The sequence below is a fragment of the Ostrea edulis genome, chromosome 3 (assembly GCF_947568905.1).
Source record: "Ostrea edulis chromosome 3, xbOstEdul1.1, whole genome shotgun sequence".
Lineage (NCBI taxonomy): Eukaryota > Metazoa > Mollusca > Bivalvia > Ostreida > Ostreidae > Ostrea > Ostrea edulis.
This window is the reverse complement of record NC_079166.1, coordinates 2,479,020-2,493,121: the sequence shown is the minus strand read 5'-3', so window position 1 is coordinate 2,493,121 and position 14,102 is coordinate 2,479,020. Positions and strand designations below refer to the sequence as shown.

Below are 14,102 nucleotides of genomic sequence, written 5' to 3'. Positions count from 1 at the left end.
TATAAGTAGAAATCTAAGATACAGATTTTGAAATCAGTTTGTGCATCCTTTTGTTATATACGCTGGTCACGTGACAGGTTTTGACACTGAAATGATTGTGTGGGACATCAGTTTTTAATGGTCATGTCTCAGGTGGGCATATTGGCCCATGAGCCTCTATTTCTAGCCCACAGTTCTATACTTACGGGGATTTTATTGTTTTATGCATTCCTGCATAGCGGGAGGAGACTATTGCTTTGCATAGCGGGGAGGAGGTATTGCTTTGCATAATGGGGGGGGGGGGGGTATTGCTTTGCATAGTTGGAGGGGAATATTGCTTTTCATCGTGGGAGGGGAATATTGCTTTTCATCGTGGGAGGGGGATATTACTTTGCATTGTGGGATGGAAATATTGCTTTGTATTGTGGGAGGGGAATATTGGATTGCATTGTGGGAGGGGAATATTGCTTTGCATTGTGGTAGGGGAATATTGCTTTGCATTGTGGGAGGGAAATATTGCTTTGCATCATGGGAGGGGAATATTGCTTTGTAGATATGTCAATTAGTCAGTCTGTCGGTCACAGGTATCCCACTGCAGCACGTTTTACCTCAAATATTTCAAACTCGGTAGACTGATACACAACAATATGCACATGATTCCTATTGCTTAGCAGGTTGTCCAAGGTCACAATCGCTACCAGGTTCCACAGCTTGTATGTGTGTAATGCTATCTTGTGCAATGCACATTAGCCTTTTAGCAATGCATAGACATCACCATTTTATAATTGCTTGCAGTTAACTAGCTGACAAGCACTAAGATTAGAGACCTCAAGAATTGTTTTGTGTGTTTGGTTGGTTTTTTTTTCGGTTTGTCATCAATTGCAAAATCGTGGATGTCATTGAAAGCAGATGACTATGATAATAAACTAGCGAGAACATTCATCTGACGGCAAAGAGGAATTCTGTACAAACTTTTAAAATAGATTTCAACGTTAGACGACATTTATTCATGATAAAAACAATACGTAATTCATTATGAATTTTGATGTGTCAACAACACTACATCAACTGCACAAAATAAAACGTTTCTTTTTCTTTTGTAATTACATGTATCTGGTTTCGCTTTCATCTTGAAAAACATGAAAATGACCTTCAAGGACTCGTTAATCATATCTCTCGCAGATTCTCTTGAATTTAACATTATCATTTCATCTACTGATTATATTTCCAGCCTCGGCTCGCTTTGAAATCAAAGAACATGAATCTCCAACAAGTGCGCTGGAAAATGCAACAACGTTTGAAGTGTAAAACTGGAAAATGAAACAGCGATAATGTTAAAATAGTAAATGTTTTTTAACTATTTGAATTGTAAGTGGGGAGAAATGGTGTAATGACGGCAATTTTGTGCACGATCATCATAGGGTGACTATTCTCCTATAACAAATTGTTGTTTGCTTTTTTAGGGTTGATTGCAATTATCACATTGTCCGTCATTTTTCTCATTGTGAAAATCTCGGTCCTCACATCAAAAGTCAGACCAATGTTTTCTCGTAAAGCAAGCCCCCCTCGATGCCAATTATTTTGAGATGGAAAGCCTCAATTTGCAGTGGAAGGGCTATAGTAGACACAAGGAATATTCTTGTTTGTGACAACCACGCAAGAAACAACCATTTTGCTATTTCTTTCAAAGAATTCCATAAAGAAGTAAAAAAAAAAAAAACCATACAGACAATTTGGAGTTGATGCATGATGCTGAAATTTCATTGAACTGATTTTATTGAGGTTGATCTATCTGGTTTCATGGAAGCTTCTTCTAACTGATGCAGTTGTCTAGTTTGGAGATCTAATAATAAGGGCTACAAAGCATGCAATCTTTTTGCTGAAATGAGAAAAATGATAACAAAGTCCCTTTAACAGATAAGATCTGAGAGAGGAAGCAGACATGTTTGCAGATTTTTAAATGTTTCTTTGTTTTCCTTTATCTCGCTGCTCTTTATTGATTTTCTTCATTGTTACATGGCTAATGACGTAAAACCTTCAATTTGGTCATAGATATCTATGATTAAATACAGAAAAAGAAAAATCTTGATTGTGTTCAGAACTCTTTGTTTCATCATGGTGAGTTTTCTACTTGACTGAATGAAAAATATGTGCATGTATACTATCATACATGTATGAGATTTATTTAATTAAGATATATCGGGATATAGGGCTCACGGCGGTTGTCACCGGTCAACAGGGGATGCTTACTCCTCCTAGGCACCTGATCCCACCTCTGGTGTGTCCAGGGGTCCGTGTTTCCCAACTATCTATTTTGTATTGCAGAAAATAAGAGTAATTACTTTTGTGTCATGGGTAGAAAAAATATATATAATGGTAATACGATGAACAGCCACAAAAAGATTGATATGGAGATATACTAGTAGTTGTGTCAACTTGTGCCGTGGTGATGCATCACAAGTTAAGCGTTATAGTAACAACAATATTTATAGGTGGTTGTGATATCAGTTGAATCAGACAACATTATGTTTGAGAGATTTTGTACCAAATTTAACGAGTACAGGTTACTTCTGGTTACAAAGGAATGCAGACAAATCTTTTGATAGTTTATTTTATTTATAAATAATTTCTATTTAAAAACTGCGACAATAAACAAGGAGGGAAAACAGGGACTGTTTCTCTGGAAAGGATGCTATCGCTTGTTTTCTCGGAAATAATTCATTTACTTGAGGGGTGTCATGATGTTATGGTTTGAGGGAAAATAATACTAGCAATGTTTTTTCGTTTATTGGACTAATAGTGTTTGTTCTTGATTATTACTAATCTTGTATTAAAAACAAAACATAATACAGAAAAAAAAATTAGTCATTCATAAAAAGAGTAATCTTGTAGCATGCTCTAATGAGTGAAATTTAAATGCTTTGTCACTTTGTTTTAGAGCTACATTCCAGACCCTTTCAAACTACGAGAATTTATCTGTTCTCCGCCCCCAGCCAGCGAGCGACTGTTCTGTACCATGATTAGGCACGGGGAGGAGACCTCAGGGGGACACTATACACTGTATCTGGAATACCTAGGGGGACTGATCCCCCTGCTGAAGGGGAAACGGGCCAGCAAACTTAGACCAGACTTTGTCATCTACGATCCAAAAATTGGGGCAAAACCTGGTGATGAAGGTAGATCTTTATATATATAGATATGTATATTTCATTTATGTGTAAAGTGGTTGCTGTTGTGTGACAAGTAAACTATTAAAAAATCTTTCTCCACCTTTCAAAATGAAAACTATATCGAAATGATACCGTATAGCGGGTTTTTTCGCAGGGTGATGAATTTGGCTTGTTTTAGCGGGTAGATAGCTTTCCACCAAATATCACTTGCCAAATCTGCACCCAATTGTGTCTTCAGTATTAGCTAGAGAGTAACTCTTCCATGTACACCAGAATTATTCCAGCTAAAATTATTAGCAGTCCTTTTAGCGAGTAGAGTGCCCCATTTTAGACCCGTAGAAAAAACTCACTGTATGGTATTCAGAAAAATGGAAAGTAAATATGGACAGCTGAAAGGGATGAGATACAAGTGTAGCATTGTAAGATTAATGCCAGCATTTCTTATTTCATTTAGTTCAGAATGCACCGCCTGAGTTTGATTTTGAGGCCAGTTTGACGGACTCAGATGAAGATATACCCTCTGATGGGTGTGGGTCTCCCAGAATGCAACGCAAAAAGCGTCCCAAGATTTTTCGACCGAAGAAGGTGGAGAGATCCATAACCTTCCGTACGCTCGATGAACTTTTGTACAACGACAGTCTTCCAGAGGTAATGCTGTTACCGTATTTATCCTACTGAGCGCCTTGGACACTTAGATAATTGGAAAAGGGGGGGGGGGTTATTCAGTACTTTTGTGTTTGTAGTGAAAATAGATATCAAATTCTAAATGAGTTACTGTTATGATTTCCTTTACAATATATATAATCCACTCAGGTCTTAAAATTGTATTGATCTATTATTTCAAAGTGTCAAAACAATGTAGTAAATGCACGAAAGATGTAGCTATAATCGGTATCAGGTAAGTGGTACTGTATTTAAGGAGGGGGCTATTAATTTTTGAGAGTTGGTAGAAAGTCCCGAGAGCGCTTATATGGGTAGAGTTGGTTAGTTGTATATAGTTTAACGTCCCACACAAGAATTTTTCACTCATATATAGACGCCACCATTGCTGGTGAAGAGCTGTAAAATTCAGGCCTATGCTCGGCGTTTACGGCCTTTGAGCAGGGAGGGATCTTTATCGTGCCACAGCTGCTGCGACATGGGATCTCTGTTTTTGTGGTCTCATACGAAGGGCTACCCCATTTAGTTGCCTCTTACGACAAGCAAGGGTGTACTGAGAACCTATACTTATTCTGATGCGTACGTTCTTTATTTGACACTCTTCAAAGAGTCGTATCACTGAAATTCCCTGAATTTGGTACGATAAGCAACAAATCCTTTGGGATGAATATTTGAATAGCTACCATTTGACAGGAAACTCGTTCAGAATGACAACAATTCACTTCAGGTACTGAAATTTGACAAAGTTTGGCAATAAAATGTCAGGTTTTTTTTTTTATATCTTTCCCGATGGCTTAGATTAAGGTAAATAATCTTGCTAGAGCACATTTTACTCCATGACGTACTCCATATTATAGAATTTCAGGGTGGATTAGTTTACATTTACTATGGTTTCTCAACAAGTCTCGGATAAGTACGTCCATGATACCGATTTACACAGAAATTGATTTCATTTATTTAGAATAAATGTAAACAGAAGGTTGTGCACTAGGATTTTTATGGATGATTTTTTAATGATAACAGAAGTGTATAGGATGATCTGGTATCATAAAGAGAGAACTGTGGTTTTATCTATTCTGACATTACGATGGGCACTAATTCAATAAAATGACCACTTCAGCAAATGATGCCCTACTGGGATATATTTCTTAGAGAGCAGTTAATAATCTACTGATCATATACATATGTTATAAGTAATTTTCATATATATCATATTTTATATCTAACCAAATGAGGAATTGACGGCCATGTTTTATTCATTAGTTCGTTAAACTGGTGGATTCCGTTGTATGTAAATATGAACTGACTTTTATATACAGAAATCTCTTGTGAGTAGAAGAAATGAAGAACCAATCATTCCATAGAGATAATTATAGTTCAGTCACTGATATAGCCCTCAAAGTTGTCCTATTTCCATACTTAGTTCTGCGTTGGAGAGAAACCCCTCTCTCTCTCTCTCTCTCTCTCTCTCTCTCTCTCTCTCTCCTGTAAGGTTATCTAAGGAACCACCGAGAAGGGTATATAAATATGATCTATACATTTGATATACCTTTAAACGTAGCTAAATTTGCAAAAGAATTTTGATGATATTCTCATCCAATCTGCTAATAATCAGGAAAGAATATGAATGAAGCAGCTGATCTCTAATCTGAATTCGGTTTATCGACTACACAGAAATTACTTATCCATAAAAACTATAGGGGACTGGTTGCTTTTATGATAAATTAATTACCGAACACATGAATTTGTCATTTATTTCATATCAAGTTTGGCATTCGTAGTTATGAAGAAAACATAAAATATTTTGAGTGTATATAAATCAATAACGATGTTAGCTTCTACAACATTAATCATGCACTGCTGTCCATAAAGGCTGGTTTTTCTAAATAAAGTCATACTTTTAGTAGTGGATGAAATAGTATTGAACACTATATGTGAGAAACTAATCAGGTTTATTATCTATCACTGCAAACATATTAAAAAATCTCTTGCTGAGAAAAGATATTATTCGGTTCATTACCGTTAAAATGTTTAAACAGTTATTGACTTTTGATGCGAGCCTGTTTTTATATTCATATGAAGCAGAATTTATTCAAAAACTTCTACGTGAGAAAAAAAAAATCTCTCGCTGTGGCCTTCAATTCGAGTTTTAGATATATCGATGACGTTTTGTCTATTAACAATGATAACTTTCATTCATATGTCGATTTGATATATCCCTGTGGGCTCGAAATAAAGGACACCACAGAGTCGTCCACTTCTGTTGCATACTTAGATATTTTATTGAAAGTAGACATTAACGGCAAACTGACAACTCAACTGTATGACAAACGGGATGATTTCAGCTTCTCCATCGTCAACTTCCCATATTTATGTAGCAGTATTCCATTATCACCTGCATATAGTGTTTATATATCTCAACTGATTCGATATGCAAGAGCTTGTTCTGCGTATAGTCAGTTTTTAAATCGAGGTAAGCTACTGACAAACAAGTTGATGGTACAGGGATTTCAAGTCTCGATTGAAGTCAGCATTTCGCAAATTCTATGGACGTTATAACGATCTACTTCGTCAGTACAACCACTCATTGGGTCAAATGCTGTCTGACGTGTTTCATACCGATTGTTAAGCCGTTCTTGGCACACTGATTTTGACTTCGGATAACTCTGTTTACCTGATCAGGATATAGGGCTCACGGCGGGTGTGACCGGTCAACAGGGGATGCCTACTCCTCCTAGGCATCTGATCCCACCTCTGGTGTGTCCAGGGGTCCGTGTTTGCACAATTATCTATTTTGTATTGCTAAAAATTGATAAAAATGTCAGAACTTCTATGTTAGATCATCAGGGAAATCCCCAAAGATAATATGTAGGCCTGATACTAACATCTAGTGCTCTGTACTGTAGAGTAACAAGTTGGTGGAAGTGACCTCCAATATATGGGGCACCAAGTTCAAGTTGACCGGGCTGGCACCGTTCCTTCCGGACGACCTGGGTAATGTTCTGTATAAAACGAGTCTCCTGCACCTCCAGCCACGACAAATGACCATTACAATTACTGCTCTAAATACGGTGAACCAGCCGCTGTCCAGAGACCCGAACTTTACCCCGGCTGGTCAGTGTGATGAGGAGGGTGAAAACAGATCATGTAAGTATGGAGTTAGTATAGATGCTTGGTGTATACCTTCATTTTCCCCTTTTATACAATTGTAACAAGAAGGAAGAAAATTCAACGGTCCAGACCAGGATTTGAACCTATTGAACCTAAATTCCCAGTCAGGTGCCCTACCAACTGAGCTATCTGGTCACCGGCGATTTAAGCCGTCTGGCCACATTCCTTCCTCATTGAATGTCTTCATGCATTGAAGATATGAACCCAGGAACTTTATACCCTGGCAGGTATTTACCTGTCAGTTCCAGGTGCTGGTCTACAGCACCAAATATAACAGGAAAGGTGAAAATGTAACAGATTAGTTTGTATTGCTTGTAGGAGTTATGAGATTGATCACTGTTCGTTATCTTCACCTTGCATTAGATCTCATTAGGGGGTATTCTTAGTGAGCATTGCTCACATTACCTCTTGTTATTATTATTAAACGCATCATTCTGAAGGATAAAAAAGATTTTTGAAATCCTTTAGCTACTGTTCTATTGACTGACCACTGGTCAACAGTTTCTGGAACTGTTACCCTCAATCAATCTGTTGATGGATTTCCTTAATTTCTCTGATGATGTAAGTCACTGTTTCCTTTTTGTCAAGGTAAACCAATCCGGGAAGTGAAGGTATATACAATTAAATAGTTATAGACTGGGTTTTCTGACATCAGGAGTTTTGTTTGACCCCAGACTGGATCCCTTGTCAAACTAAACAACTTTTGTCATAGAACAAGTGAATTACTGACTAATGTGACAGAATTATTTTCAATTTATTTATTGACATCATCATTATTCTTGAAACTGTCTAGATTTACAGTTACTTACGAATGATGAATTTTAAAGTTTTGCGGTAAAACTTTTTTTTTTTTAAATAATATGTACATATAGATTTGTTTTAAATATTCCATTGTCCATTATGTATATTCTTGTTCATTTTTCACGAATAATTCAACATTTGACAAACATGTAGTTGTTGCTTTTAGAAGTTTGAGTCAGATATTAAAATGTCACATTCAGTGTGAGTTCAAGTCCGGATGTTAAAATCTCCCAATTAATTTAATAAGAATTTCCACTCTGAAATTCTTTTTTTTTTTCTTTTTTTTTAAACTCCCCCAGAGCAGATCGACGACATGAATATCGAATATTTACTGTCACATCCCCGAGGATTACTTTGTCAAACTATTCTTGATTTTGGATAAGGTGTTAATGCATTCAAGTGCGTGGAAATCCTCCTCATTGGAAATGGCAATCAGCGTATGAGAAAAATGTCTTTTCTCTCTTGATATTTGTTTAAAAAGATAACTTAGTAATAATGTCAGACAAATTATGTGGAAAAATATATCTACAAATCAATTTCATTACCTAACTGAGGGACGCCAGACTAATATAGTGATCATGAATATTCATTGATGTCTTTGATGATTTGTGCACGTTCTATTGGTCTTTGACAATAATAAATCGCTAAAGATCCTGACTTAGCCGTCCAAGGTCAACATTCATTTCCAGAGTCTTCCTAACGATGTCCCATATAATGAGATAAATTCGGCTCCATACCTATTTTAATATTGAAAAGAGTACATGCTTAGGAATCCTATTTTATGTGTACAAATTGGGCGGGTCATTTAGAATTTTGTGACTTGGAAATAAGTTGATTTGTGTTGAGAACATTGTAAGAATTGCACGTAAAAAGATATTTATCTGAAATGATTAAAGCTATGTATCCAGCAACTGAAGTACCTGTTTTAAAATTTGTTATGAGACCAAGAGGAAAACGTTTGATTGGTTAAAAAAAATATTCAAACTGCATGAAAATATATACTTGCATGTAAATCATCATTTCTTACCATCACGTTGTTTTTGAGGAAAACGCACTATGTCATAAATCAAAAGATCCCTCATAAAACGGACCTCTTGGGAGATCTGGATAAATGTACTTATTTTCTTCATCTCTTAGGATTTGGCAAAACAGAGGTAATTTATTATGTTCCTAATTAAGTCGTACGAGCTTTTGAAAAATGGACCTCATCTTCGTTGTGTCTGGGAAAATTTAAAAACTACTTCGTAATTATTTTCTCTCATCAAATAGGCAAGATCTCGTGCTGAATTACCTAATATGTGTATTTCACTTAAAATGAGGAACTATTTAATGAATAAATAATTTTCTCATTAGTTATTTGTGACTGTTAATGCTGATTTAAAGGTAGCAAACCGAGTTTTACCGGCGTGTTGTGGTGTATTTTGTGGAGAGATAAATACCCGGATCTGTGTTTAAAAAAACAGAGAGAGAGAGAGAGAGAGAGAGAGAGAGCATTGATTCATCCAGTGATTTTAATTTCAATATCTATCAATGGAAGCTCTACAATTCCAAGAATAGATTCATTGTATATGCATGCATTTCTATCAAAGATATATACTATTGTTTGATTGGCATCATCAGATAATTAGGAAGCACTGTCGCAGTTTTTAGCATCTTAATTTATACTTTTTTTTCAATAAGAGCGTTCTTTATTTCAACGATGAAGATTTTTTTTAAATGAATGGAACTTTTCACCATTGGAGACCTAACACTTCTATTTCAAAGATAACCAGAATTTATATTTATTACACAGTAAATCAGTTAGGAGTATGCTATGTAGAATTAATTGTTGCTCAGAATAATTGAATGAGGAAATAAATTTCATGCTTGAAATTGCGTGAGGTTACTGTGACACTCCATGCCGGCATACTTCCTGAAACGTGTTAACATGAAAAATATTCCGGCATGACGCGTTGTCGTTCAGACCCTGATGCATTTTCGAAAATGAAGTTTTGCTTCTTTCATTTAGACTCTACTTTCATTTCTGTCGAAATTCCCAGCCGTTAACATAGACATACATATTTATCTGTAATTATACGGGCATTGTTTACAACTACAATGTACAACGCATTCATGAGGAAATGGCTATCATTGCAATTTGTAGAGATATCAAAGGCCAAAAACATTGGAAATGTAACTTTTAAGTGTTGTACTCAAATACAATGCAATTAAATTAATGCTGTTGTTTCAGACGATGAATTTCCAAATGAATCTGGTGACCCTTGTGCAGAGGATGGAATACTAGTGTCGGAAATGTGTAACAGTGAACTTACAAACAAACTTACAAGCCATGTATTTATGGATATTAAATTATCATCAAATTTGACCAATCAAAACGAAGATAAGGTTTTGTGTGACATCAGTGGAAATGTGAGTAGTAACAATAATGTGATGAATGGTGAGCGATTGCATTGGTCACCGAACATGAAAAACAGGTCTCTTTCTCCGGCCTCGGAGTCCGTTGCTCAAAACAATGCCTTCAATAGTTTGGATAATTCTGTTATAAAGGATAAATTCATCGGTCAGGGTGCAATCCCAAAGGTGAGAAGCGTTGCTCAAAATGACAGTCCGTCAGAAGTGACTGTGGGGATACCTGTCGGCGAAACATTGGTTAATGCAAATAACCCGTCTTCAATGTCTAGTGCTAATATGAGGACTAGTCTACATAATGAAGTGTCGACTATTATGAAGGACGGCGATGAGAACCGCTGGGCCGATCTAGCGAATCCCGGCATCAAATTCATAGACGAAGAAGGAACGAACAATCGTACCTCGGAGAATTCGGACAATATGGTGGGGATAATTTGTGATTCTAGTCGGTTGACCCCTACCCTGTCCGATAATCAGAAGAGGTTGTATTTGGAAACACAAACAAATATGGACTCCGATGTAATGATCTGTGATCACAGTACAGACCCCTCGGAGATGGGAGAAGGCAGTCCGATTTTAGGGTCGTTGGAGGATGTACATAAAGACTCGTGCAGAAATAGCAATGTGTTCTCTGGTGCTTCGTGTTCCCTCTTCTGTTACGACGATGATGTGGTGGATCCAGCTTCTTTCACGCGTAACAATTCCAGTTTGGAAATCTGTCACAGTGCCTCTCTTCCGAATTCTCCACTGCACAGGGCTACAGACTCGCCCATGAGAGACATACGGGAAGAAATTTTACAAAGCACCTGCAAGCACTATAGTCCTATATTTAAACGAAAATCAAGACATTTTAATCCTAGAAATTTTGATAACGAGGCTGACGATCGCACGCTAGAGGAGATCAAGTATTCCCAAAGTTTTAAGAATTTAGAGACTTTCCAAAAGGCTCAGCTTAAACAGAAGGTACGGACGCTTGTAGACCAAAGAGAGATAACTTGTTATGAATTTAGGTTCATTTACTTTATTTCACTGGCTATTATATCGCTACTATTACAGAATACTCTTTACTAGTAAATTCGAATCCAATTGATACAGTTGTCTGTGCTTTATATCGACTAAACATGAGTAATGATTTAAAAAGAAGAATTGTTTTACATGAAATATTTTTATTCGTCTATCTGTTAGCTTCAGAAGGTGCGGAAGAGAGGCGAGGACAGGGGAAGATCAAGGTACCCTCATCTGGGGTTTCGCCAGTTTGTCATGCACAATAAAGCTCCTCTCTGGAACGAGAACAGTCAAGTATACCAGCTGGACTTTGGGGGACGGGTCAGTCAAGAATCTGCCAAAAACTTCCAGATCGAGTTCCGAAGTCGTCAGGTGGGTATTTGTTCCAGATGGAGTTCCAAAGTCGAATGTTTTCACATCGGTTGATGTTTACGAAGTTCTAATTTCACAATGATGGACATAGAATGGAAACATGAAATATTTTAAAACTGATTTTAATCAGTGTGATGCTCATATTCTCCTGAATGTTTATGTGTGTGTGTTGTTTTAATGGATTTGCTTAAGGGAAAAAAAAAATAGGAATACCATTATTTATTGTTTGATTTCTATGCCCCGCCATGAATATGACCGAGGCATATAGTGTTTGTCGTGTTCGTTTTCCGTTCTTCCGTCACATTTGCGTTTAGCTCAGCTTCAAGGAAACCATTCGAGATATTTTCATCAAACCTTATATGCCGATACATATTGGTGACATCTATTCAACTGCATTAATATTTTTAACCTTATCATTTCTTTTGACCTTAACCTCACTATTTTCCCTATTTGTTGGTTACTGGTTCGCTCAGTTTCAAAGTGATTAATGAAGTTTTTTATCCCACTCTGAAGATAGTGTTTGTCATCTCTGTCTGTCCATCTGTATCAACATGTATTAATCTTGCCTGGACAATCTTCTGCTTGCATTTTTAATGATTAACCTCACTTTAAAATAAACTATTTACCATATTTTATGGTGAACGAAAACACAAAGACGGAAGACGGACACGACAAACACTATATGCCCCGGCCATATTCATGTCACCTTGAGGCATTCGTGTTCTATGTATAGCATTTAAAATACCCTGTACATCCTGGTGGAACTTTAAATTATTTCATGATGAGTAAGAAAACTTGAATTTGCTGGTCAGCATGTTTTTGTTGTTGAGAACATTTCTAGGTCTCGGGTGACATATATATGACTGTAGAACGATGAACCAACAATGGGAATCATAAGGGTATTTTCAGGTTAAACTGCACTGTTCACTATAAATATAATGCTTTATAACAAAGTGTGAAGATAAACGTATTACGAAGTGACTCACCGTTACTGAGGGGGGTGCGGTTTAGTAGAATATGTTAGGGGAGGCCAGGGGGAATTCCAACGATTGTCCAAGGGGGGATAATTTAGTAGGCGGTACTCGACCGATGACCAAGTACAATATATATATATATATCGTTTTCAAAACAGAAAAAAAACTCGGTTACTATGATCTCGCATTCAATTGTTAAGTATGGATATTACGTGAATGTGGGATGGTATGTAGGAGAAGGGAACTGTGTCAAGGTGTTGATGCGTATCTCAGGTGTTCTAAATGTAGACCAATTAAAATGACTGTTGGAATGTGGATAAGATTTCTGTGCATTCTTAATTTGGCTGATTCTTGAATTGGAAGAGTTTATTCATTGGAATAGATCGCATTCATTAGAATGCGATCTATTCCAATGAATAAACATCCTATTGCTCTGATGAACGTAGCAGAAAAAAACCGATAACTGAATATAAATTGATTGATTGATTTTTACGCCGTTTTGGGAATATTTCAGCCATTTTACGGCGGTTACTGAGTACAGAGGACTTTGTATGAATATTTGGTAATTGTTTTAATTGTTCTTTTTACAGGTGATGTGTGAATATTTGGTAATTGTTTTAATTGTTCTTTATACAGGTGATGCAGTTTGGTAGGATTGGGAGTAATGCGTACACCCTGGATTTTCAGTATCCGTTCACTGCGTTACAAGCCTTCGCTGTGGCGTTAGCTAACGTGACGCAGCGACTGAAATAGAAAGCGACATGGGGGAGGGGGGGGGGGTAAATAGACACACTCCAACCAAAAATAAATCTTTCTAGAAGCTGGGATACATACATGTCGTACATATTTTTTTTTTTCAATGTAAAGAAGAGAGTTGCAATAAACACGTATTTGTATAAGTGTGTTTTATATAATGTTGGAATTTTTCAATGAAATTATTTTTTTATTTTTCAAAATTAATGAGAAATGATAATGGATTAAGTATATCTAAATAAAAAAAATATATTCTTCACTTTTTCGTACAATTTGTAACTTATGATTGTGATTCAGTATTTGAACATAATGTATAAATATACAAAGAGTCTAGCACCTTAGAACCTATACAATGGAGTAGATAGGTAATTGTGTTATTTATAATGTCTCCTCTCAGATGGCTTTATGTTAGGTTATTGGAATTACCATGCCCTTTTTGGGGCATTTTTCTAATTATTTTTTAAATCTCAATATTCTGCTTGTCTTTTGTTAAATCATGTAGTAATATTTGTAAGGAGATTCAGTTGAAGAAGCTTGCTCGTGTATGACTTTTAAACATGTAGATATGCCACGTTACTTTTTGAATAAAAATTACCAAATTCTGTGTCATTTTTGGATTATTTTATGTTCTTTCCGTTGTGGATCAGCAAGATTCTAACCAATATCTACCCAGAGTTATCGTTCCTTACACTAACATATAACTCTGACATGAGTTGACTTCCCGTACAAAAACGCGTAGTATGATTACTTTCTAAAATTCGGATAGACACTTATAATGCAATAGCTGTGTATATAAGTTACAAATAGA

General features: G+C 36.4%; 1 protein-coding gene across 8 annotated transcripts in view; it reads left to right on the top strand.

Annotated features, from left to right (window-relative positions):
• Positions 1 to 13,898, top strand: part of LOC125674185 (tubby-related protein 4-like) — an 89,100-nt gene extending 75,202 nt beyond the window's left edge. For all 8 annotated transcript variants that reach the window (XM_048911273.2, XM_048911276.2, XM_048911274.2 and 5 more), the window contains 6 exons: positions 2,918 to 3,155; positions 3,604 to 3,797; positions 6,716 to 6,956; positions 10,012 to 11,153; positions 11,376 to 11,567; positions 13,178 to 13,898. In XM_048911273.2, the coding sequence (XP_048767230.2) occupies positions 2,918 to 3,155; positions 3,604 to 3,797; positions 6,716 to 6,956; positions 10,012 to 11,153; positions 11,376 to 11,567; positions 13,178 to 13,294 (2,124 nt within the window). In that variant the 3' untranslated portion in view covers positions 13,295 to 13,898. The remainder of the gene's footprint in view (positions 1 to 2,917; positions 3,156 to 3,603; positions 3,798 to 6,715; positions 6,957 to 10,011; positions 11,154 to 11,375; positions 11,568 to 13,177) is intronic.
• Positions 13,899 to 14,102: the final 204 nt, after the last annotated feature.